Source organism: Narcine bancroftii, chromosome 2, assembly GCF_036971445.1.
Source record: "Narcine bancroftii isolate sNarBan1 chromosome 2, sNarBan1.hap1, whole genome shotgun sequence".
Classification (NCBI taxonomy): Eukaryota; Metazoa; Chordata; class Chondrichthyes; order Torpediniformes; family Narcinidae; genus Narcine; species Narcine bancroftii.
Window position 1 is genome coordinate 104350683 of NC_091470.1, and position 24489 is coordinate 104375171.

The following is a 24489-nucleotide window of genomic DNA, read 5'->3' on the forward strand; positions in this document are numbered from 1 at the left end:
AAGAGGGACTAAATACACCCTTCTCGAGAGAAGAGATTGAACAAACTCTGAGCACTCTACAGGTAGACAAGTCCCCGGGAGATGATGGGTTTCCCCATCAAATTTTATAAAGAGTTTAAGGATCTTTTAATATCCCTTTTTTATGAAGGTGGTAGATCAGGCGGTGGAGACACATACTTTCTCAGAGTCTTTTTCAACAGCATTTATTACTGTGATCCCCAAAAAAGATAGGGTTCATTGAAATCCACATCCTATACCCCTATACACTATTGAACACAGATTATAAAATTATAGCAAAAGCATTGGCCAATAGGTTAGCAAAATATTTGCCGAAATTGATGAATCCAGATCAGACTGACTTTGTTCAAAAAAGGCAAACTTCAGATAGTGTAGCTAGATTGCTTAATATAATACATCTGGCACAGTTGGGGTTGGACACAGGGTTGGCTGTATCTCTAGATGTGGAAAAAGCCTTCGATAGATTGGAATGGGACTTCCTGTTTGTGGTACTGGAAAAATTTGGATTATGACAAACATTTATAAATTGGGTGAGAATATTATATCATAAAACCCAAGCCAAATAATCACAAATGTACAATATCTCCTGTGTTCCCACTGTGCAGATTTAGTAGATAGGGCTGTCCTTTATCATCAACTCTGTTTATATTGGCCATTGAGCCACTGGCGGAAACCATTTGACGGGATCCAGACGTAAAGGGGTATAAGATAGGCTAGGTGAAAGGCAAAATCAATCTATTTTCTGATGTGTTAATATATTTGACAGACCCTGAGGGGTCATTGGCCTGACTAAGGACCACACTGCAAGATTATGGGAAGGTCTCAGGGTTTAAAATAAATTTGGACAAAAGTGAAATTGTGCCTTTAACTAAAAGAGATTACAAACCATATCAAAAAGGAAGCCAATTTAAGTGGCAACAAGAAGTTATCAAATATTTAGGGTTAAGAGTAGAAAAAGATTTAAGCACTATATATATTAAATTATCTCCCTCTACTCCGGAAGATAGATGAATACTTGACTAGATGGAAAGCTCTGTGCATAATATTACTGGGCAGAGTAAATTGTATCAAAATGAAGGTGATGCCAAGACTGCAATATCTTTTTCAAACGTTGCTCATTCCATTGCACCAGTGCTTCAGAATGTGGAATGGGAAGGTGGCTAGAGTCTCCATGGAAAAATTAACATGGGAATATAAATTAGAGGGGTCTAAAACTACCAAATTCCAAAAAAAATATTATTGGGCTTCACAGACGAGATTTATCACCTCGCTGTTTGAGGGATTGGGGGTGGGGGGGGTGCCTTCCTTGGCACAAGTTGGACTATACTCAATAGGGAAAAGGACAGCAGGAGAATTTATATTTGAATGGATCATCAAATTAATTTCCAAAAAGACAAATAACCCAAAATTAAAACATATATACCAAATAGGGCAAAAATACATAAATGCATTGGATTGAAGATGGGGCTGTCTTCAATACACCCTTGACAGTACAATTTAATACCTATGACGCTGGACAACAGGATCCTGGACACCTGGTACCAGAAAGGGATCAAGTGTATGATCAAGGGCAACTAATTGAGAATTAAATTTAGATTATCTAAGAACATTCTCCTGCTTCCTACAATTGAGAGATATTTCTTAAGAGACAAATTAGGACAATGACTATAGAATGCAGTACCATGGAGATTCTAATTTGACATGGGAATGTATTTAAATTTATTTCTAGATGTATTTCGTACTCCAAAATGAGGGCCCAAAACTGGGATTCCATCGGCCGAGGGAAAGATGGGAATCAGGCTTGGGTACAAGGATTAATGAAAACTGGAGGGAAGACTTGTGTCTAAGCAGTATGACAGGGATTGTCAGTGTCAGATACATGCTGGTGCAGTACAATTTCCTGCATCAGTTGTACCTCATACTGCAAAAGTCAGAAATTTCGGATATGCGGTGTAGAGATTGGAACCTTTATCCTCTCCACCTGGCTATGTACGAAGGTGAGATCTTTCTGGGTAGACACGGGGAACATATTAAAAAAAAATTCCAAAGTGGAGTTTCCACAAGACCCAGAATTGTTCCTTCTGGGAGATATTAGTGAAGCACAGTTTAGATTATCCAAATACCACATTGTAATTTTTAATATCTTATTTAAACATTTACTCACAGTGACATATTTATCCATTTCATCAGAATGATAGAAAAAAGTAGGATTAGGTAATTTGGCCCCGGCAGCCTGCTTTGCCGTTCATTGAGAGAATGGCTGTTCTTCTCCTCCTGTACCACCTGTTTGTACTGTACACATCCACAGGGTTTCTTAAAATAGAGAGAAATACATCTATATATTGAACTGAATGATAACTAAGCCTCTAGAGTCCATGGGTAGGGAATTTCAAAGATTCTCCAGTTACTGGGCACGAGGCAGAGTGGGAAAGTGGATCAGCTCATGATTAAATGGTAGGGCTGACTCGATGGCATTGAATTCGCCCATCGTTATTGAATGAAGATCTACCGGGACCAATGCCTGAAGAGGGCGCATAAAATCAGTGAACCAGTGCGGGCTCGAAAGGCCAACATGGCCTGTTTCCGCTCCGTTAATGGTTATATGGTTATATGATGGGCTGAACAGCCTATTTCTGCTCCTATGTCTTATGGTCTTTTTTCAGCTCAATTGGTCTATCCCTAGTTGTGACTTCAGGGGAAAGATCCTCCCTGCATTCGATCTTTGGAGTTCCTGCAAGAATTTGCAGGTTTTGAGTTTTTGTCTCATTTTTCCAAACAACAGACAGTGTGGGTCTGGGCAACTCAGTATATGGCAAAGCTGCCCATCTCTGGAACCAGATTAGTGAATCCTCACTGCACTCCCTCCTGCAGCAAACCTATCTTTTTTTCAGAAAGTCAAAAAAAACTGTAGATAACTGGAAATTCTGAAATTAAAATCGAGAGCTGGAACCATCCAGCAGATCAGGCATCATCTGTAGAAAGAGAAGCAGAATTAAACTTTCATAAGAACCAGGGAAGGGATAGAACAAATCAGCTTCAAGCTAGAAGAAGGGTGAGGCAGGCAATTACCTCTGTCCCATCCAACCTTGTCTACTCTTCTTGCATCTTGATAATGACTTGTTTTCTATTCTTCCCAGTTCTTGTAAAGTATTTTTGACTGGAATGCTAATTCTGTTTCTCTTTCCGGCACAGTTAGCATAGCGGTTAGTGTAACACTGTTACACCGCCGGCGACTGTGGTTCAAATCTGGCAGTGTCTGTAAGGAGTTTGTACATTCTCCCTGTGTCTGCGTGGGTTTCCTCCGGGTGCTCCCATTTCCACTCACCGCTAAAAAATGTACTGGAATTGTAGGTTAATGGTGAAGCACAGTCTCATGGGCCTAAAGGGCTTGTTACTGTGCTGCCTTTCTAAATTTAAATTTTAAAGAAATTTAATTTACAAATTTAAATTCCATCATTGCTTGGGTAAGGAGACAAATTCTGTACACAAAATGCCAAGGCCTTGTACACAGTAATTATCATTAGCCATCTGTATGCAGATCCTCTCATGAAGGCCAGCTTTCCAATTCCCTTCCCAATCACTGGCTTCACCTGCGTGTTAGCATTCAGTGATTCATCTTGCAGGGAAACCTCCGTCCTTTGAATATCAAAATGGCCTAATTTCACCACTTTAAAAAGATTTTCTGCACCATATTGTTTTGGATCTGTTATGTCACTGACCACTCAATAATCTTTACCAGTCTGTCCTTGAAGTCTTTACATTCTCCTCCTTGTTCTAATTCCCACCTTCTTTTGCTTCATCTGTTTTTCTCAAGTCAGGTTGCTGCTGAAGCTAAAGCCTCTGCTCTGATTCTTGCCATCTGCCAGGCTGAGAGAGGACATAAGAAATAGGAGCAGGAGGAGGCCATTCAGCTTGTCGAGCCTGCTCTGCCATTCAATGAGGTCATGACTGATCTGATGATCGGCTCACCTCCACCTACCTGCCTTTTCCCCATATCCCTACTGTGTAAAAAGACCTGTTTACCTTTATACGTCAGCTTGAATGACTCCCTTGATGGCCCATTCGATGGCTTTTGAAATGCTAACTTAAACTCAGGGTATGACAAGGAGGTTCCCCAGCTAACGGCCCTCTGCACCCTGCGCCAGCAGAGCTCGGGAATGTGGGACTGAATTGCAACCAGAACTTGAGCAGCACCTTCCAATACTCCCAACGTGGGCCTCAGCCTTTCGTCTTCCAAATCTACATGGTTCATGGACTTGTCCAGGACGCAGAAGTGGCAGGTGGTCAGGGAGACTGTGCGCCAGTTGCCGGAGGTTGCTTTGAGCAACACTCTCCACTCCATATAGCCAAGGTAAAGCGGGAGAACTCCTTTGCTGGGCCTTGAACTTCAGGTGGCAGAACAGCAAACCATGTGACAGGAAATGAGAGGTGGGCTGGGCATGAGCAGTCTGCACAGGTCTGTGCGGACTTGCATGGAGGGCATTTTCTGAAAGGTAGCCGGTATTGAGTAGAACTGGCTCCTGAAGAGGATTGCTAAGCTTGGCTTTGAGCAAGCCAGCCAAATGGGGATTGACTCGGCCAGGTTGGCCCCATATTCTTGAGCTGACTGAACAGCCACTGTGATGGGGCTGCCACAAGCTGGTGAACAACTGGCTCTTTCACCAGCTCCAACCACCTGACAGTCAACTTCTGTTTTCAAATCTCCCCAAAAGTGTCAACTGACAATCTCTCCACTGCTTTGTACTGGCATGAATGAAGCAAATTGCAATGTTTAGTTCTCCCCAAATATTTTTACCAGCGTATGTTCCTTCTCTGTTTTTTGTATGAGCACAATTCTGTCATGGTTTCATGCCAACTGGCTTTCAAGCAGGTAGAATGAATGATGGGAAACTTGTAAGAAATGGTTCAGGAGGCCATAAAGTAACCCACCTTTACACATTATCTGGGTAAGTTGGCCTCTTCAGAACATCAGTTCTCTGCCTCTTGTTCATATCTGAACTGGTAAACATTAATCTTGTTTCAAAGGTTGTCGTACAGCCATTCTCAACGGGGGCCCTACAGCCCACCTGGGGGTGGGGGGGGAGAGCACAGATCATTTAAGTTAAAGCCTGATTTTCTTTTCGCCTCATGTAACAGAAATATTTTTTATGTAGTCAGTAGGAGAAAGTACAGAAGAATCTAAAACTTGACTAATTCACAGGAAGACCATAAACTTTGAGGAGTGTCCTAGGGGGGCAATTACCGCAAAAAAGGACTTGAAGAGGTAGTTTGGAGCATTTGGAAGGAATTTGCTTTAAACAATCTGCCGTATTAAACTCACTGTCCTACAATCTGAGCAATGGCTTCTACATATGAGCATGCTTCTGTCTATTTGCACCCCTTGTATGCCACGGTTATTTCCTGGCTCTCTGATGACAGCTACATTAGTTCTGTAAGTGAAGTGCCCACACTTCAGTAATTGTAATCTAAATTCAGATTATCAAGAGTACAGATGTGATGTCACTTATAGCTCTGAGATTCTTTCTCTTGTGGGCCAGGTAGAATTTCTGATTATCGGTAACTGTAAACTAAACTCCAGAAGAACAAAATGTGTACAAAACTGTGCAAATACAGAAAAATAGTAATAGCTAATATGCAAAGTAATAGCCAATTAGTTTTTGTAATCTGAGGTTGATAATCTAATGACTTGGTTCTGATGTTCTTTTTGCATCAGGACGCCAGTGGATTTTTTTCCCCCAATCTCGTGTTTCTGCTTGGGAGGTATGAAACGTAAATTTTGACCTGTTCACTTTTTAAGGAACAATCTTCAGCTTAAGATGACGCTTTAGTTTAGCTAAAATTTGCCTTTTCCAAATTTCTTATCCATGTGAATCATGTACTCTCTTCACAGATTGACAGACAGCAGTTTGAAGAGACCATCAAAGAACTTAACAACCTCTACGCGGAGGCCGAGAAGATGGGTGGACAGTCTTACTTGGAGGGCTGCTTGGCATGTTTGACTGCTTATACCATATTCTTGTGCATGGAGACTCATTATGAAAAGGTAAAGTTTTCATTGACGATCACTAGACAACACATTTTTTTTCAAAAGGTTTGCTTCCCGAAAAAAATTGGGGATTATGATCCACAACTTCAAGCTGAACACGACGATCATTTCAAATTTGATTTATCACGTGGGAAGTTGGAGAGACATTAAATTAGCTTTCATTAAATTTAACATGTTTAATCACATAATGATACTGACACATTGCGTTAGTTCAACTGACCTAAAAATGTTTTGCTGCTGAATTTCGTTTGTACTCAGCATCTGATGCCTCTAGTGTCAGTGTCCAACAATAGTTGGCCAGCATTGATAGATTCCAGTTGCCCTGATACTGCTTTTCCACGGTCGCAGTGTCCTGTTCGTCACTGACTGCACCAGGATCAGTAGGGAAGGAGTCTGAGTGTGAACGTAGAAAATGAACTTTCAATGACGTTGAACTTCATGGTTTTGTATGCTTGAAGTAGACTTAAAATTTGACAGAAAATTATAAAAATAGGTTATATCTAAAAAAAAAGGTATGTGATAGGAAAAAGTTAGGTTTTTTTTGATCAGCAGCCCAAAATCCAAAAAAAGCTCCCAAAAGTGTTCAGGAAGCAAAATATTTGTTGTCCGTTGTTATCACATTTCGTAAATGGATATGACCAGTGCAATTCAAATATTGTGCTCTGCTGCTCCAGAAAACTGGAATAGCATCAGGATAGTTACACGTCTGACCTATTCACAACCCAAACATCCAAAACGTAGTAAAAACATTTGTGCTGACCAGCTGCATCTGGTGTGGGGATACCAATGCCCCTGAGTTTAAAGCCCTGCAAAAGGTCTTGGACCCTGCCCAGGACATCACCGGCAAAACCCTCCCCACCACGGAGAACATGGAAACACTGCCATTGGAGAGCAGCAGCAATCCTCAAGGATCCATACCATTCAGCACATGTTCTCGCTGCTGCCATCAGGACAGAGGTCTAGGTCCCACAAGACTCGCACCACCAAGTTCAGGAACAGCTGCTCCCCCTCCACCATTGACTCCTCAGCGAAAAACTCAGTCATTGAAAGACTCTCGTGCTTTATTGATTTTATTTTCTCTTCGTATTGCAGTCAGTTTGTTTACATTTCTTTACTGTTTGTATGTGTATGTTGTTTTCCGTTTGTTTTGCACTGTCAATGAGTGGTAGTTCTGCCTCATCCACAGAAAAAAGAATCTCAGGATTGTATGTGATGTCTGTATTTTGACAATAAATCTGAAATCTAAAACAGAAAAGTGCAGATGCAGAGACTGAAGTAAAAAGCATAATGCTGGAGAAACTCAGCAGGTCAAAGAGCATACTTTAGATAGCAAAGGTAAAGAGATAAAGATACATAACCAATATTTATCTTTATCTTTGCTATCTAAAATACGCCTTGTGACCTACTGAGTTTCTCAAGCATTGTGTTTTTAATCCATAACTTGTAGCTGCTTTCAAAAATCTTGATGCCTGGGTGGTAGAAGGGGTTTAATTATGTTTTGTGGTTTGAATCTGGTTTCATTTTATTTGCTAGTGGTTAACTTTATATAGGTAATATTCGAGCAGTAAGTTTCTTGAGAAACAAATAGAGTATCAGTTTATTTTAATAAGTGAAGTGAAACACAAAAGTCTGCAGATGCCGTGATTTAATAAAAAACACAATGCTGCAGAAACTCAGCAGGTCACACAGCGTATGTTATAAAGTAAAGATAAAGCTACATAACCGACGTTTCGGCCCTGAGCCCTTCATCAAGGTAAAACATACAAACATAAAAGATAGGAGCAGGAGTAGGTCATTCGACCCTTCGAGCCTGCTCCGCCATTCAACGAGATCATGGCTGATCTTAAAGTTCAGTACCCCGTCCCCGCCTTCTCTCCGTAACCTTTAATACCCTTATACTGAAGAAATAGATCTAATTCCCTCTTAAATATATTTAATGAACCTGCCTCTACTGCCCTCTGTGGCAATGAATTCCACAGATTCACCACCCTCTGGGTAAAGAAATTCCTCCTCATCTAGGTCCTAAATGGTTTCCCTGTTATCCTCAAACCATGGCCCCGGGTTCTGGATTTTCCCATCATTGGAAACATCCTATCTCCATCCATTCTGTCCAGTCCTGCCAGAATTTTATGTCTCTATGAGATCCCCTCTCAATTTTCTAAACTCCAGCGAGTACAATCCCAATTTGCGCAATCTTTCCTCATAAGTCATTCCTGCCATTCCAGGTATCAGCCTGGTGAATCGCCTCTGCACTCCCTCCATTGCAAGAACATCCTTCCTTAGATAAGGTGACCAAAACTGCACACAATACTCCAGGTGGGGTCTCACCAAGGCCCTGTACAGCTGCAGTAAAGTATCCTTGTTCCTATACTCAAACCCTCTTGATATGAAAGCCAACATACCATTTGCCTCTTTAACCGCCTGCTGTACCTGCATGCTCGCCTTCAGAGACTGGTGTACAAGTACCCCTAGGTCTCTCTGCACTTCCCCATCTCTTAATCTATTGCCATTCAAATAGTAATCTGCCCTCCGGTTTGTATTACCAAAGTGGATAACCTCACATTTATTCACATTGTAGTGCATTTGCCATGTATCTGCCCAGTCCCTCAATTTATGAGCTAAATGCAGACAGGCTCCTGAATAAAATGGTGGTGGTTGGGGGGAGGGGGGGCAGGGGGAAGAGCACAGTCCCACAGATGAGAATGTTTTCACTTGTGCCCTCCATCCTTTATCCAGCTATTACATCCTGCTTGTGCTCCAGCCCCCAACCATTTACTCGGGTACCTGCCTACATTTTTCTAATACTTTGATGAAGGGATCAGGCCCAAAATGTTGTTTGCGTATCTTGATCTTTGCTAAAAGAAGTAAAGTTTGTGATTTTTCTCCAGCACTGTGTTTTCAATTTAATATTTGTCAGTTCTGCTTTTCCATTCAAAACAGCCTCTAGCAAATCTGCTTGCAGTCATGTTATCTGTTCTTACTGATAAAGATTATTTCCCTAGCTATTTTAAGAATGTTCATTACTCTAATATTTTTTTCCAATATATTAATTGCAGAATTATCTTCAATCAATTTAATTCAAAATGTTATGAATGTCTTTCAGGTTATTTTATAGTACTTGTTCATCTGTTTTTAAATATTCAACTTGATTTTTTTAAATGTGGTGCAAGGCTTGTGGAGTGGAGAAAATGTTGCCTATGTGTGTTTCATTGGCATTGATTCAGAAGAAAGTGGGCCGATTATTACTTCAACGCGGATCAAAAAATGTATTCTGATTTTGCACTCTATTTCCCACATCTTCACTTTGATTTGTTATGTTTTCAAAGTGGGATTTGAACTTTAAAATTTTTGATTTAGAGGCACAGCACAGTCATAGGGCCTTCCAGCCCACACCCATGTGACCAATCAACCTTCCAACCCTGTAGCCTTTGGAATGTGGAAGGAAACCAGAGCGCCCGGAGGAAACCCACACAGACACGGGGAGAACATGCAAAGACAGCGCCAGATTCGAATTCGGGTCACTAGCGCTGTAATAGCTAGTTTTATCAACGTTGTGTGCACAGAGCGCGTGCAGAATCCTACCATCTTCTACATTGTTTATTGGGTTGACTTTTTTTTCTTGATTGGATGGACAAGAGTTAAATGTTCAAAAAGAGCTGCTTTATGCAGAGCTACTTGGTGGCCCACAATAACTTAGTTCCTTCATCTGAATAAATCCATCTCATGTTCTGATCTGATATGTTAATAACTTGACACAGATGTTGCCTGATGCACTGAGAATATGTTGCTTTTCCTCTTTTATTCCACCTAGTGATTTTTAAAAATCCAAATATGCTAGGTTACTTCAGAGGTTCAACCCATTATTTGCTTTAAATACACATAGTATGAGTTTTGAATGTCAAACATTTTTTTAGAGTATTGGGTTTTTGTCTGATGTTATCTAATTGTAAGAAAACCCCAAGGCATTGTATAGTATGAAGAACAAGTTGTGTGAGGAAAGGATTCATCAGGGGTAATGGTGGAAGCGTGCACAGAGTCAGAGGAGGTAGTGGAGGTCCGTAATGAGTACTTCAGTATTCACCAGCGAAAAGGACCTTGGCAATTGTGAGGGGTGACTTAAAGTGGACTGAAACGCTTGAGTATTCAGAAAGCGGGTGGGTTGGAGCGTTTGAAAAGCATGAAGTCTTCAGGTCCAGACGAGATTTACCCAAGAGAAGCGAGGGAGGAGATTGCTGAGCCACTGGCGATGATCTTCACATTGTCACTGGGGAGAGGAGAAGTACCAGAGGATTGGAGGGTTCCAAATGTTGTTCTCCTGTTCAAAAAAAAAGAATAGAGACATCCCAGGAAATTATAGACCAGTGAGCCTTACTTCAGTGGTAGGCAGGCTGTTGGAGAAGACCCTGAGAGACAGGATTTACAAACATTTAGAAAGGCATATTCTGATCAGGGATCGTCAGCATGGCTTCGTCAGGAGAAGGTTGTGTATCATGAACTTGATGGACTTCTTTGAAGATGTAGCAAAGCACATTGATGAGGATAGAGCAGTGGATGGCATGTATATGGATTTCAGTAAGGCATTTGATGAGATATCCCATGCAAGACTCATTAAGAAAATAAGGACACATGTAAATCTAGTAGGCCTTTCTTTGTGGATCCAGAATTGACTTGCCCAGAGAAGGCAGAAGGTAGTTGTAGACAGTTTGTATTCTCCATGCAGGCCAATGACCAGTGCAGTTCTGCAGGAATCTGTTCTGGGATCCTCTGTTCTTTAAATGACCTAGATGAGGAAGTGGGTAGGTGGTTTAGTAAATTTTCAGTTGACACTAAAATTGGAAGTGTGGTGGTTACAAAGGGACATAGGTAGGATGTAGAGCTTGGCTGAGCAGTGGCAGATGGAGTTTAACCCAGAAATTTGAGAAATGCTTCATTTCGGGAGGTCAATTTTGAAGGCAGAGTACAATGTTAATGGGTGGACTCTGAGCAAGGTGGGCAGAGATCTTGTGGTCTGTGTCCATAGGACACTCAATGCTGATTTACAGGTTTATAAGAAGGCGTATGGTTTGTTGGCCTTCAGTTAATTGTGGGATCGAGTTCAAGAGCAGTGAAGAAAACAACTTGGAATATTGTGTTAAATTCTGGTCACATCACTACAAGAAAGTTGGGGATGATATAGAGAGGGTGCAGAGGAGATTTACAAGGATATTGCCTGGATGGGGAGCATACCTTATGAGGAAAGGTTGAGTGAATTTGAACTTCTCTCCTTGGAGCGATATAATGAGGGAGGGAGGGAGATTGAAATCTTGGCTGAATGGTGCACTAACAACAACCTTGCACTCAATGTCACCAAAACTAAGGAACTGATTGTTGACTTCAGGAAAGGAAAGCCAGAGGTATACAATCCAGTGATCATTGGGTATCAGAAGTGTAGAGGATGAGCAAATTTAAGTTCTTGGCAGTCACTATCGCAGAGGATCTTTCCAGGACCCAGCACACTATTGGCATCGCGAAGAAAGCATGTCAGTGCATCTACTTCCTCAGGAGTGTGTGGAGGTTTGGTGTGACACCAGAAACCCTGGCAAATTTCTACATATGTGTGGAGGAAAGTTTGCTGACCAACTGCATCATGGTTTGGTATGAGAACACCAATACCCCTGAGCGTAAAGCCCTGCAGAAGGTATTGGACACAGCTCAGGACATCACAGGCAAAGGTGCACAGTGGTTATTAAAGGATTATTTAAGGTGGTATGTGAGAGGAAATTAAAAGGTTGAGAACCTCTCGTATAAGATAATGAGAGGCATTGATCATGTGGGTGACCAGAGGCTTTTTCCCAGGCACTAAAATGGCTAACACAAGGAAACATAGTTTTAAGGTGCTTGGGTTGTTGTTGTTCGTCCTTCGTAGTCGAAGATGACCACGGCTTCAAAGTCGAATGTTAGGTTTGAAGTCATGACTTGCGCTTGACTTGGATTAAAGTGAGGGAGAGTTGTGCAGGTCGTCAGCCTCACTTTCTCGCCCCGGGCCTATCTGGACCCAGTGGCGAGACATAGTTGAGATGGCTGGAGACAGATCGGGATGCAGTGGATGGCGCTCCACAGTGCATTGCTGAGAGTCGCCTTTCTGCCCATTGAACCAGTGATGGTTTCCTTCGCACAGTCCGCCGAATCCAGGCTCCACACGCTAGGTAGACAAGCCCTGAATGTTGTGGGTCCACGGCAGTCTTTGCAGTGTGCTCACAAGCCTCCCTACCCATTGTTGGGCATCCTCATCCGCCTTTGCAGCCGTTGGGAGATGTCTCCTCTTCCACCTGCTCTGCCATTGGAATGATCACCTCTTCTCTTTCTTCTTCTCTTTGGCTTTACTTCGCGGACGAAGATTTATGGAGGGGTCACCTAGTGGTGTAGTAATTACACCACCCCCTTACTTGTTCTCGCCCGCTAGCTGAAGTGGTTTCCAGGGTGTGGAACGAGGAGCCAACAAGTGAGAGATTTAGGAGATGAGTGAGGTCCAGTGATGCCCACCATCTCCATCTAAGGGAGGCGCAGCTATCAGCACCAAAGGTACTCCCTCTCCTCAGAACTCTCTACACCCTCAGTGAGTAAGTACAGGGGGGATATAAGAGGCAAGTTCTTTTCACACGCAGTGGTGGGTTGCATGAAATGCAATGGTGGTGGAGGCAGGTACAACAGGATCTTTAATGGACTATTAGGTACATGGAACTGAGAAAAATGGAGGGTTATGCAGTAAGGAAATTCAAGGCAGTTGTTAGAGTGGATTGTCACCGTAGGTCAGCAGATCACCATGGGCTGAAGGGCCTGTTCTATGCTGTAGATATCTTCGATTTAGGTCAAGATTTTAGTGAGTGGGGAAAATAAATAAAAAAAGAAATGTTACAAAATATGTGGAAATTGTGAACCTTTCACAGATTGTTATTCAAACTTGGATCCAGATTAAAGAAACTGGCCAGCCTGAATCAGATCTGATTTGATCATTTTGTTGGTTTCTTGTGTCTTGAAGTTATGCAGGAACTTAATTAAACTATGAAGGGCTTCTTTATAAGCGAGCTAAAGAGTACTGGTCATACAATCTTCCCAGTGAGAATATCTGTCACATATTATTGATTGTGAAAAACGATCCAGCTTCTAGCATTTCAGGTCTGGTTCATCAAGAGTTTGGGAGAATGGAGGATTGAAGTGACTGGAGACTCCAGTTTGGCTAATTATTCTGTCGTGCATTATTGCTGTCAGTCGTCAGTGAGCAGATAATGTAGGTTTCAGTTTGGACAGGGCATGCTTCGTGCTTGTGGTTAAAGAAACCAGAGCAGCTCTTCCACACCTTCTCCATTACCCCTGTCCTGAAATAATTCCTCTTGAACCTTCCCTGAAGGCACATTGAGCCAGATTAAAATTGGGATGTAATGTGTACCGTCCATTAAGCACATTTCTGAAGGGCCCGTATTTGTCCAGGGACTCGTGCATCGCCAGACTGAGACCACCCATAAATTGGAGGAACAGGACCACATCTTCTGACTGAGCACTCTCCAACCAGATGGCATTAACATCGACTTCTCCAGATTCCATTATAAAGACTCCCCCCCCACTCCCTCCATCTTCTTCCCTTGTCTCTTTTCCTCTAGCTCTGTCTCTCTCTCTTCCCTTTTCTCTGTCACCTTTGAGAGACCCAAAATCAATTCTCACCATTTCTCTCATCATATCCAATTAACACCTTTTGTCTGTTGGTCTGTACTCCTCTCCCTCCCATTCTACCCCCAGCCTTGAATTCAAACGCCTTTCTTTCTTCACTCATAACTTGAGAAAGGGCTGAGGCTCGAACTGTCGGTAATATGTTTAATTTTTTTTACATTTTAAGACATAGAGCACGGTAACAGGCCCACAAGCCCATGCTGCCCAATTACACCTAATTAGCCTACAAGCCGCCCCCTCCCCCCCCTCCCCCCGCGGGTACCTTTTGAACGGTGAGGAAACTGGAGCTCCCAGTGAAAACCCACACAGACATGGGGAGAACGTACCGAATACTTGCAGACAGCGCGGGATTTGAACCTCAGTCCCATTTGCTGGTGCTGTAACGGCGTTGCACTAACCATCTTTACCTCCTATGGACGCTGCAAGACTGGCTGAGTTCCTCCAGCATTTCTGTGCTTTGATTATTAAAATGCAACTCCAGTAAGATGAATGTGTGTCTGAATTTAATTTTGATCTCCAACTTTCCTTAATATAATGTTGTTCCACATCAAAGGATGGGTTGCTAATCTGATCCCAAATCCCTCTCCCATTACTTAAGGATCAAAAAAGCTTCACTTTTCTTTAGCTTGTGCACAGTAAATGAAGGGTGGTAGCGAAATTATATTTCCTTTGTTTTGCATAATCCTTTTGGGTAGTAAATTTCATATGGTTCCATGGTCATTTTGATTGAAGTAATTTTGTGTTTTATAGCTGTTTTCTTTGCTTGCAGGTGTTGAAAAAGATTGCAAAGTACATCCAGGAGCAGAATGAGAAGATATATGCACCACGGGGTCTTGTCATGGTTGATCCAATTGAAAGAGGGTTGAGAGTCGTATCCTTCAGTTTTATTGGATTACTTCTGCTATTTATTAAAAGATCGGTCTCTTTGAATGTTGTTTATATAACTGCATAGCCAGGCAGTTTTGTAATGTTGTTCCAATGTTGCCTCCAGTGAGTCTTGAGCAGAGAAATAATTGCATTTCCTACTCTGATTAAACTTTGACAAAAGCACTCCCTCTTTTGCATGTAACTGAGATGGTTGTTTTGTTTTTAAAAAAAAAAAGAACTCTAGAATACCCTTAAATACTGCCATAAGCCTCTTGTTTTTAGAGGAAGCTGGCAAGATAAAAAGCTAATGAAATACTGGCAGTGAAACATAAATTTATTATCCCCTCTCTCTCCATCCATGGCTCAGTGTATCACGTATTTATTTATTTGAGAGGGCAGATCAGCATCTTTGCCAGATCCTGGCTGTACTCATTTTTTATTGAGTGAATCTTTTTTCAAGTCAAGTCAAGTTTATTGTCATCCCAACAACCCAACAAAACAGCGTTCTCTGGTCCTTGGTACAGAACACGCAGACACACCTCTGGACATAACTCACATGCAGACAGACAATACATATGCAGGAAAAGTATTCATCTAGACAAATAAATGTGGTTTCATGAATACAAGGGTCTCAGATGGTTAGTGTGAGCAGTTCCTTTGGTCGTTCAGTGTTCTCGCTGCCCGTGGGAAGAGGCTCTTCCTCAGCCTGGTGGTGCTGGCTCTGATACTCCCGTATCCGTTTCTTAAAGGGAGCAGCTGAAAGATGGTGTGTGTGGGGTGGAAGGAGTTCTCAATGATTTTGCACGTCATCTTCAGACAATGATCCCAGTATGTCAGATCGATGGGGGTCGGTGAGGGGGGAGTGGAGGGAGACTCCATTGGTCCTCTCTGCTGCTCTTATGGTCCTGTGGATTGACCTCCGATCCATTTCTCTGTGGCAACTGTGCCACGCTATGATGCAGCCGGCCAGGACCCTCTCAATAGAGCTCCTGTAGAAAGTTGACACAATGGTGGCCAGTAACCTTTCCTGCTTCAATCTTCTGCGGAAGTGCAGTCACTGTTGCGTCTTCGTGACATATGAGGAGATGTGTGTTCAATTTCCTTTTTCTCATTCTGGATGAGTTAAAAAGGTGTAATTTGAAAGGCTGAAGAACAGGAGATGCTAAAGGTGTCACTATTTCAGATGAGAAGCTTGGAATGTTTGAGTTTAGATTCTTACCCTTTAATATATTTATATATTTTTTATATCGTAGAGATACCGGACAGTACCAGGCCCTTCCAGCCCACGAGCCCGTGCTGCCCAGATGCACCCACGTGACCAATTAACTTACTAACCTGACAAGGCTCCCTTCCACCTTTCAAAACTATACAGGGTTTGTAGGTCATTTGGTGTATTTGGGCAGCGCAGTCTTGTGAGTCAGAGGTCCAGTGACCGTACTGTCTGCCTAAATTTAGAAACCGAACCCCTGCCCCCCCCGCCCCGAGGAAACCCAGGCAGACACGGGGAGAATGTACAAACTCCTTACAGACCCGTGTTGCTTCCCCTGTACGAGAGTTGCGCTAACCACTCCAGCCCGTGAGGACAGATTCGATTTGTTCTCTGAAGAAAATAAATTATCTTATGGTTCAATAAACCCTGCAACAAAGTGTGAGGTTTGAAGTTTCCACATCAGTGATCTTTTGGATACCAAGAGTAATGTTTAAATCTCAACTGAGACTGCTTTATTTGGGATATATGGGCAGTTCAGTAAAGGGATAAAGAAAGGCCTGCTCTAAAAATTTGTGTCGAAGGAACCCTCGGTGCAACTCTCAACCTCCATAAGTTTTAGTTTCTTTAAGTCTTGGGTCACCTTAATTGGAAAATCAAAGTGGATTACTTTCCTGGTAGCTTTTAAACAAATTATCAAATTCCTTATGAAGTGCTTGAACACTATGTCCCATTAGGAAACAGAACTCGCTGTGAGCCCACCTACTTGTCTCATCAGTAACTTCTGCATGATAAGGGGTCAAATTCACCCTTCATGAAGCTAATGAAAGCAAAGACATCTTTACCATCGAGCACATTAGTCTCGCATTTTCATTAAGAGAACTCAGGGTGAACATTTGTGAAGACAGATTTCAATTCTAAATTTTGTACGCTGGGTTCCAAATCTGCTCTTCCCATCCCCACATCATCCCTTCCGAGTATAGTTGGTGCAGGAAGTTGTCACTTCCTGTGACATCAGCAACATTTCAGTGTGCCTCCATTTGAAAGCTTACTTTTTAAGTTGCAATTAATTAGAGCACTTGTGTTTACTTAATCTTGGGAAAGTTGCTGAAATTTTACATTTAGAGATACTGATAAAGTGCAGTAACAGGCCCTCGATCCTGTGCCGCCCAAAGTGATTTAGAAAACCCCGATACATTTTGAACAGTGGGAGGAAACCCACACTGAGCCCTCTTTTAATATGGAGTAAGGATGAGTAACTGCAGGAGTAGTGAAGGGATTGGTGGTGTATAGGAAGGAATAATAGACATATTTTGAAACGGAACCTCGTAACGAAAAGAGGTTAGTAAAGTATAAAGAAGTGGGAGTAGTATGTTCGATTGATAATACTGTTCACTGATTATTGTTAACATTACAGCTTAGTGCAGGCCCTTTGGCCCACAATATTGTGCCGACCTATACAAACCTCAACAAACTAAACTCCAACACACACACACCCATTACTCTCTATTTCGCCTACAAGCTCACACCAAGACACAAGAGCAACTTGTCCGTGAACTACTCTTTGCAGACGATGCCGCTTTAGTTGGCCATTCAGAGCCAGCTCTCCAGTGCATGACGTCCTGTTTTTCGGAAACTGCCAAAATGTTTGGCCTGGAAGTCAGCCTGAAGAAAACTGAGGTCCTTCATCAGCCAGCTCCCCACCATGAATACCAGCCCCCCCACATCTCCATCCGGCACACAGAACTCAAAACGGTCAACCAGTTTACCTATCTCGACTGCACCATTTCATCTGATGCAAGGATTGACAATGAGATAGACAACACACTCGCCAAGGCAAATAGCGCCTTTGGAAGATTACACAAAAGAGTCTGGAAAAACAACCACCTGAAGAAACACACAAAGATCAGCGTGTACAGAGCTGTTGTCATACCCACGCTCCTGTTGGGCTCCGAATCATGGGTCCTCTACCGGGATCACCTACGACTCCTAGAACACTTCCATCAGTGTTGTCTCCGCTCCATCCTCAACATTCATTGGAATGACTTCATCACCAACATCGAAGTACTCGAGCTGGCAGAGTCCACAAGCATCGAATCCATGCTGTTGAAGACCCAACTGTGCTGGGTGGGTCATGTCTCCAGAATAGCGGACCATCGCCTTCCCAAGATCGTGTTCTATGGCGAGCTCTTCACTGGCCACTGAGACAGAGGTGCACCAAAGAAGAGGTACAAGGACTGCTTAAAGAAATCTCTTGGTGCCTGCCACATTGACCACCGCCAGTGGGCTGATATCGCCTCAAACCGTGCATCTTGGAGCCTCACAGTTCGGCGGCAGCGACCTCCTTTGAAGAAGACCGCAGAGCCCACCTCACTGACAAAAGACAAAGGAGGAAAAACCCAACACCCAACCCCAACCAACCAATTTTCCCTTGCAACTGCTGCAACCATGCCTGCCTGTCCTGCATCGGACTTGTCAGTCACCAACGAGCCTGCAGCAGACGTAGACATACCCCTCCATAAATCTTAGTCCGCGAAGCCAAGCCAAAGAAGAAGAAAAAAGAATTACACCCACTTCCACCACTACCCCTGACAACACATTCCAGGCATCCTCTACTCTCTTTAAAAAAAATCTGACATCTTCCCTAAAATGTCCTACCCTCTCCTTGTACAGATGTCCTTTGTTTCTCTCGCCCCTAGAAGAAGGTGCTGACTGTAACCCCTATCTATGCCTCTCATAATCTTGCAGATCTCTATCAAGTTACTTAATTCTAATTTTTTAAAAATTTAGATATACAGCACGGTTACAGGCTCTTTCGGCCAAGAGCCCATGCCATCCAATTGACCTACAACCCCCAGTATGTTTTGTTTCTGAAGTGTGGGAGGAAACCGGACCCCCCCCCCCCCCCGGGAAAACCCGCACAGACACAGGGAGAACATGCCAACTCCTTAGACAGTGCGAGACCCGGACCCCAGTCTCGATCTCTGGCGCTGAAACAGCGCCTCACCATGCCACCAATTTATTTTGACATTTAAAAAAAATGTAAACAATAATTTCACGTTTTCAAAAGCAATCTAAAAAACTCTATTTTGTACCCCCCTCATTTTCTCCTACATTTGAAACTTTATTCTGCTCTCTCCAGAAGGATGGTAGGACCTCTTGCATGTAACCACTTTTGTTTTGTCAATAAGTGGTTTTGAACTCTGAAGGGCTGCACTGACAACCCAACTGACAATGATGTCCTTGGGCATTACCTTTCTGGCAGAAGTCAGAAGGTAGTTGTTATGGTACTAAGGTGTCCTGGCTTTGGGCTGCTTCCCTGAAGCCCCAGATCTGACCAGCTAATGAAGCAGGGCAATGGAGCTCTTCTGATCTACGATTCAGGAATGCACAATACATGCACTTGCCCACCACCCCCTCCCCCAGGTTAAAATTAATTATTTTAATATACAGCCAATTTTTGAAAATGGTTCCAAATATTACCAATTGAAGTGAGTTGCTGAATTTAATATGGTTGGTTATTTCTGCAAACCTTTGCTGGTTCTGGCAAGATGCACCCATTACTTGTGGCAAAACACCTCCAATTATGGGGAATCAGTTTTGTTCAGTCCAAACTAAGCAGGATTAGCAAAGTGACTGAAGCAACTGGATCATCTTGTGTTTTGGACTCCAAAAAAAAATGGTGGCCTTGTATTGTCTATGCAGAGGCCTTGAGAAAATTTGTGCCTGTGATTTAGATGTTGTCACAGACCAATTGGTGCTTGGGATGTGTTCAACACATTGTATTTATTTAACATTTAGAAAAAATACCACAGCAATTTCACAGTCTCTGCTTTTTCGCCTGGTATGGTTTGAGTTATAGGTGTATACAGCAAGGCATTCAGGAAGGATATGAGAAGACTAGCAAAATAAAATCTGTTCTGGGAAAAGAGCCTCTGAGCACAGAAGGCTGGTTTTATTGTTACTGACATTTTATTGATGTGGGCGATAAGTACACTAAATATAAAAGGGGAATATCACTGCTCTCCAGTCATCCAGGACCCAATTTCTCTGAATTATGAACAGCTGTCGTAGACGGTGAAAAGTATTGCCTCTTTTATGTTGGTTATGTGCTCTGAGGCTCCGATGGTATAGGCTAGCATCAAGCGTTTGAGTCACTCTTGAGGGACTGTCGTTTCAAAGCCATGCTGCAGTTGATCTGAATGAGATATTCCAAGGCTCTTCCATTAGACGTGAGATCGTGACACTTCAAAGAGTAGAGTAATCCTTGGTACCCTGCCAACACTTATCCCCAATGAAACAGCATTTATTAGGTAAGGTTTTTGGGAATTTGCAGTGTGCAAATTAGCTGCAGAGCTTCCAAACAAAAACAAAACTTGCAGGTTCTTGTTCTTAAATTGCATTGGAACATTCTAAGGTCATAAATGATGTAATGCAGTGGAGGGTCTCTTGGGTAGCTGCAGTGAATGAACAGTAGATAATTTAGCCCTCTGTGCTGGATTCTAGTATCATGACTGATCTCTTAACTCTGCGTTATATCTCTGGGGCGACACACTTAGTGCCGCGGTCAGTGCAATGCTGTTACAACGCCAGCCACCGGGGTTTGAATTCAGCGCTGTCTGTAAGGAGTTTGTACGTTCTCCCCGTGTCTGTGTGGGCTCCTGGGGCTCTGGTTTCCTCCCACCGTTCAAAAACGTGTTAATTGGGTGTAATTGGGCAACACAGGCTCATGGGCCTGTTACCGTGCTCCATGTCGAAGTTTAAAAATTGAAAACCCCTTTATTGCAAAATGCCATTGAAAGTTCAGTCTCCAACTGATACCGTGGAAAAATATCCAATCTCTTTATTGGTTTTAGGAAAACATCTGTGATCATAACTTAATCATTACACTTTTATATTTCACAGGGAAGCTCTACTTCCTGCCTTTCAAATTTTGAGAGTATCTCTGGCTTCATTAATGGAAAATCAAGAAATAAGTATACTTCAAATTAGGAATAGCAACATAATTGGGTGGTTCGGGCTCGTGGGCTGAAAGGGCCTGTGAACTTGCTGTATGTCTAATTTAAATAAATAAATATGCCTATATTAGTACTTTTATCTCTTCGACAAAAATTCTGTGGATTTGTCTTGGCAACTGAGTCTCACAGTGAATTAACTGCCCTCTGGGTGAAGAAATGTATTTTCCCATCATAGTCCTCAAAGACCAATCCCTTATTTTGTGACATATTTCTGGTTCCAGTACCCACACTCCATTTAACCTGTCAAGCCCAGTTTAAAATTTTTGTTTGGATGCTTTCCATTGTTCTGACCCTGGAGAGTGCATTCAAGGTTCAAGGCTCCTTAGACAGTGCGTTCCCAGTCTGCTTAACCTCTCCTTGTGGGACAGTTCCAGAAATCGGTATGGCGATTTTCAAAAATTTAGACATGCAGCACAATAACTCGCCCTTTCAGCCAATGAACCCGTGTTGCCCAATTACACCCCTCGACGCATTTTAAACAAAGGGAGAAAACGAGCCCCCGGGGCAAACCCACGCAGACATGGGGAGAACATCCAAACTCCTTGCAGACAGAGCTGGATTTGAACCCCAATCGCTGGAGCTGCAAAACCGTTGTGCTAACCGGGCCACCTATTTTCATTGTATATCCTTCTGTATGTTGGCAAACAAAGCCCACACACGGTCTGCAAGCTCTAGAGGTGAAGTGATGGTTGCTGGTGGGGGTTCGATTTCAACGTTTAAGAGAAATTTGGATAGGTGCGTGGATGGGAAGGGTATGAAGGGTGATGGTGTAGAAGCAGATTGAATGGAACTGGGCAGAGTAGATGGGCCAAAGGGCCTGCTTCTCTGCTGTCGTGTTCTATTGTTCACCAGCGTCATCGATGACTTCCACTCGCTTTTCTAATTCCCTGCTGCACCCGTTAACTTTGGTTAAAAAATTATTTTTTAGACATGCAGCAAGGTAACAGGCCCTTCCAGCCCGCAAGCATGTCCCGCTCATATATATAAATTAACCTACAATCCCTGTACTTTGTTGGAGGGCAGGAAGAAACCCACAAAGACTTGGATGATGAGGTGGGGGGGGGGGGGGAAGAACATGCAAGCATCTTACAATTTGATTAAACATCACAATCAGAATTTATTGTCAAGAACAAGTCACAAAAGTCATTATTTTGCAGCAGCGTCACCGGGCAAACATTCAATTACAACGATAAATCAAAATAGTGCACGAAGAGTCAAAGTAAGACTTTTCTCTGTGTCTTTGGTTCATTGATCATTCAGGAATCTGATGGCAGAGGGGAAGAAGCTGTCCTTGTGCCGCTGGGTGTTCGTCTTCAGGCTCCTGTACCTTTTCCCCGATGGTAGCAGAGTGCAGAGGGCATGGCCTGGTTGGTGGGGGTCCTTTAGGATAGAGGCTGCTTTCTTCAGACACCACCCCATGTAGATGTCCTCAGTGCAGTGAAGTCTGGTGCCCGTGATGTCGCAGGCAGAGTTAACATCCCTCTGGAGTTTTTTTCTTGTCCTGAGGATTGGCACCTCCGTACCAGGCAGTGATTCAACAAGCCAGAATGCTGTCAACGGTACACCTGTAGAAGTTTCCGAGAGTCTTCGGTGACCTACCGGATCTCCTCAGACATCTCACAATGAAAATCCCTTTCACAATTGCATGTTGCCCACCTTATATTTGTTCTTATTTTTTTCAGCTTCATTTCTGCAATTTCACCACCTTTGTTGCTTCTCTCTGTGGTGAAGATCACCCGAGTATTTTGAAATGAATCAACTTCCATAACGGGGTGATCTGATAACTAGTGCACGAAGAACCAATGATCCCTATCCAAAGTTTGGAAACAGGTTCTACATCATTGATAGTGATTTGCCAAACCAGCCTAAGTTGCAATGCTTTTACAGTGACTGGGGTTTGAATTCGCCCCTGTTTGTAAAGATTCCCTATGTTCTCCCTGTGACTGCACGGGTTTCCTCTGGGTGCCCTGGTTTCCTCCCACACTTCAAAAAAACGCATGGAGTTTGTAGGTCAGTTGGGTGTAATTGGGGGCATGGAATTGTGGGCCAAAAGTGCTGGTTACTGTTTTAAAAAAAATGTAATCATTGAGGTTCAGAGAGATGATGCAACCTTTGAGAATCAGGAGTCTGAAGTAATTATCTGGAGATCAAAAGGACTAAATTTGACTCTAAGATGATCCTGTGATGCTGCGAGACCTGCTGAGTTTCTCCAGCCATTTTGCCTATTTGCCACAATCACAGCATCTGCAGACTTTTTTGTTTCACTCTGAAATTGATGACGTTGATTGTAATCTCATCATTCTCAGCTCTTGGGAAGAAACACAAGCACTGGAAGTCGGGATTGAATCTGAGGCGACAGTTCTGCCTCCGGTGCTACCTAGCTGGTTTTGCTTCTCAAATTAAGGGCGGGATGGTTCGCGCAGTACCATTACAGTTGTGAATTTACCAACCCAAATTCTGTCTAATGAAGGTTAAGATGACACTTGGATGTAGACTCGTCCACAGCTCCCAGTTTTGAATATGTAAATTGGGAAAAAAATATTTGGGTAATTCGATCTGACTTGGATTTGGGGGGGAAATTAAAAAAGCAGACGAGAGCAAGGCCTGATAGGATCAATGTGTCTGCTTGGGTAACATGACCCTTGCTTCCCAGGTTGTTATTGTCTATTAGGAGTTGTACAGCTTTTGTTGATGTGAAGGAAAAATTCTGTTAATGTTTCTGGGACTGAAAATGACAAGATGAAAGGAGGTTGTATCACTCTCACAAACTTTAAACAAAAGCTCCTTTTAATTCCTGTTATCTGGAATTTAAGCTACCAGCAAAAATTCCCAGAAAATAAATAGGTAAAAAATAAAGGCTTAAAATTGGCACACCTCACCGTTAATTTACCAATCACAGACCATTCAATCTCAAGCAAATGGAAAATTCAGTTATTTGGCATCCACCATTCTCCATAGGTGCCGGATACCAGGGGTTTTACTGTATTTCACTTGGACCTGGCTGACAAGGGATGTTCTTCCTCTGGCATCTTTAGCCCCTTATTTCATTCATGTAACTTTTTTTTATACTATCAATGGATGATTTTGTTGTCTCCACAAGAAAATGTTTTTCTTGACCTTTGACTAGAGGTGCACCCTTTGTGCGATACACAATCCTTTATCTGGAATTCTTAGGGGACAGTGTGTTCCAAATTTTGGATTTTTACGGAATTTGGAAAGCCAGATTTAAGCCCACCCGAATTGTGCTGCTGTATCCACCCCCACCCCCCTTCTACTCGCGCTGCCGGTCTCCCCCGACTGGTGCTGCCGGTCTCCCTCCTCACCCGCCTCTTTCCCCACTTGCCGGATTTTGGAGCTTTCCGGATTTTAGATGTCTGGATAAGGGATTGTGTACCTGTATTACAGGCTTTATCCTTCGATCAAAAGACTTATCCTAGTGCCTGTTGTAGTATATCCGTTTAACTTGAACTGATCACTTAATTTTTTTATATTTAAAAAGAATTATAGCACAGTAGAAGCCGATTCCGGTCATTTAAACCTGTGCCGACCAATTACACCCAATTAACCTACAATCTACAAAACTACAAGTTTTGGAGGGTGCCAGGAACCCAGGGAAAAGCCAAGCAGGC

General features: G+C 42.8%; 1 protein-coding gene across 1 annotated transcript in view; it reads left to right on the forward strand.

Annotated features, from left to right (window-relative positions):
* Positions 1 to 14818, forward strand: part of golga7 (golgin A7) — a 31395-nt gene extending 16577 nt beyond the window's left edge. The window contains exons 3-4 of the mRNA XM_069917804.1: positions 5909 to 6061; positions 14538 to 14818. Coding sequence (XP_069773905.1) covers positions 5909 to 6061; positions 14538 to 14720 — 336 coding nt within the window. The 3' untranslated portion in view covers positions 14721 to 14818. The remainder of the gene's footprint in view (positions 1 to 5908; positions 6062 to 14537) is intronic.
* The last annotated feature ends 9671 nt before the right edge of the window (positions 14819 to 24489 follow it).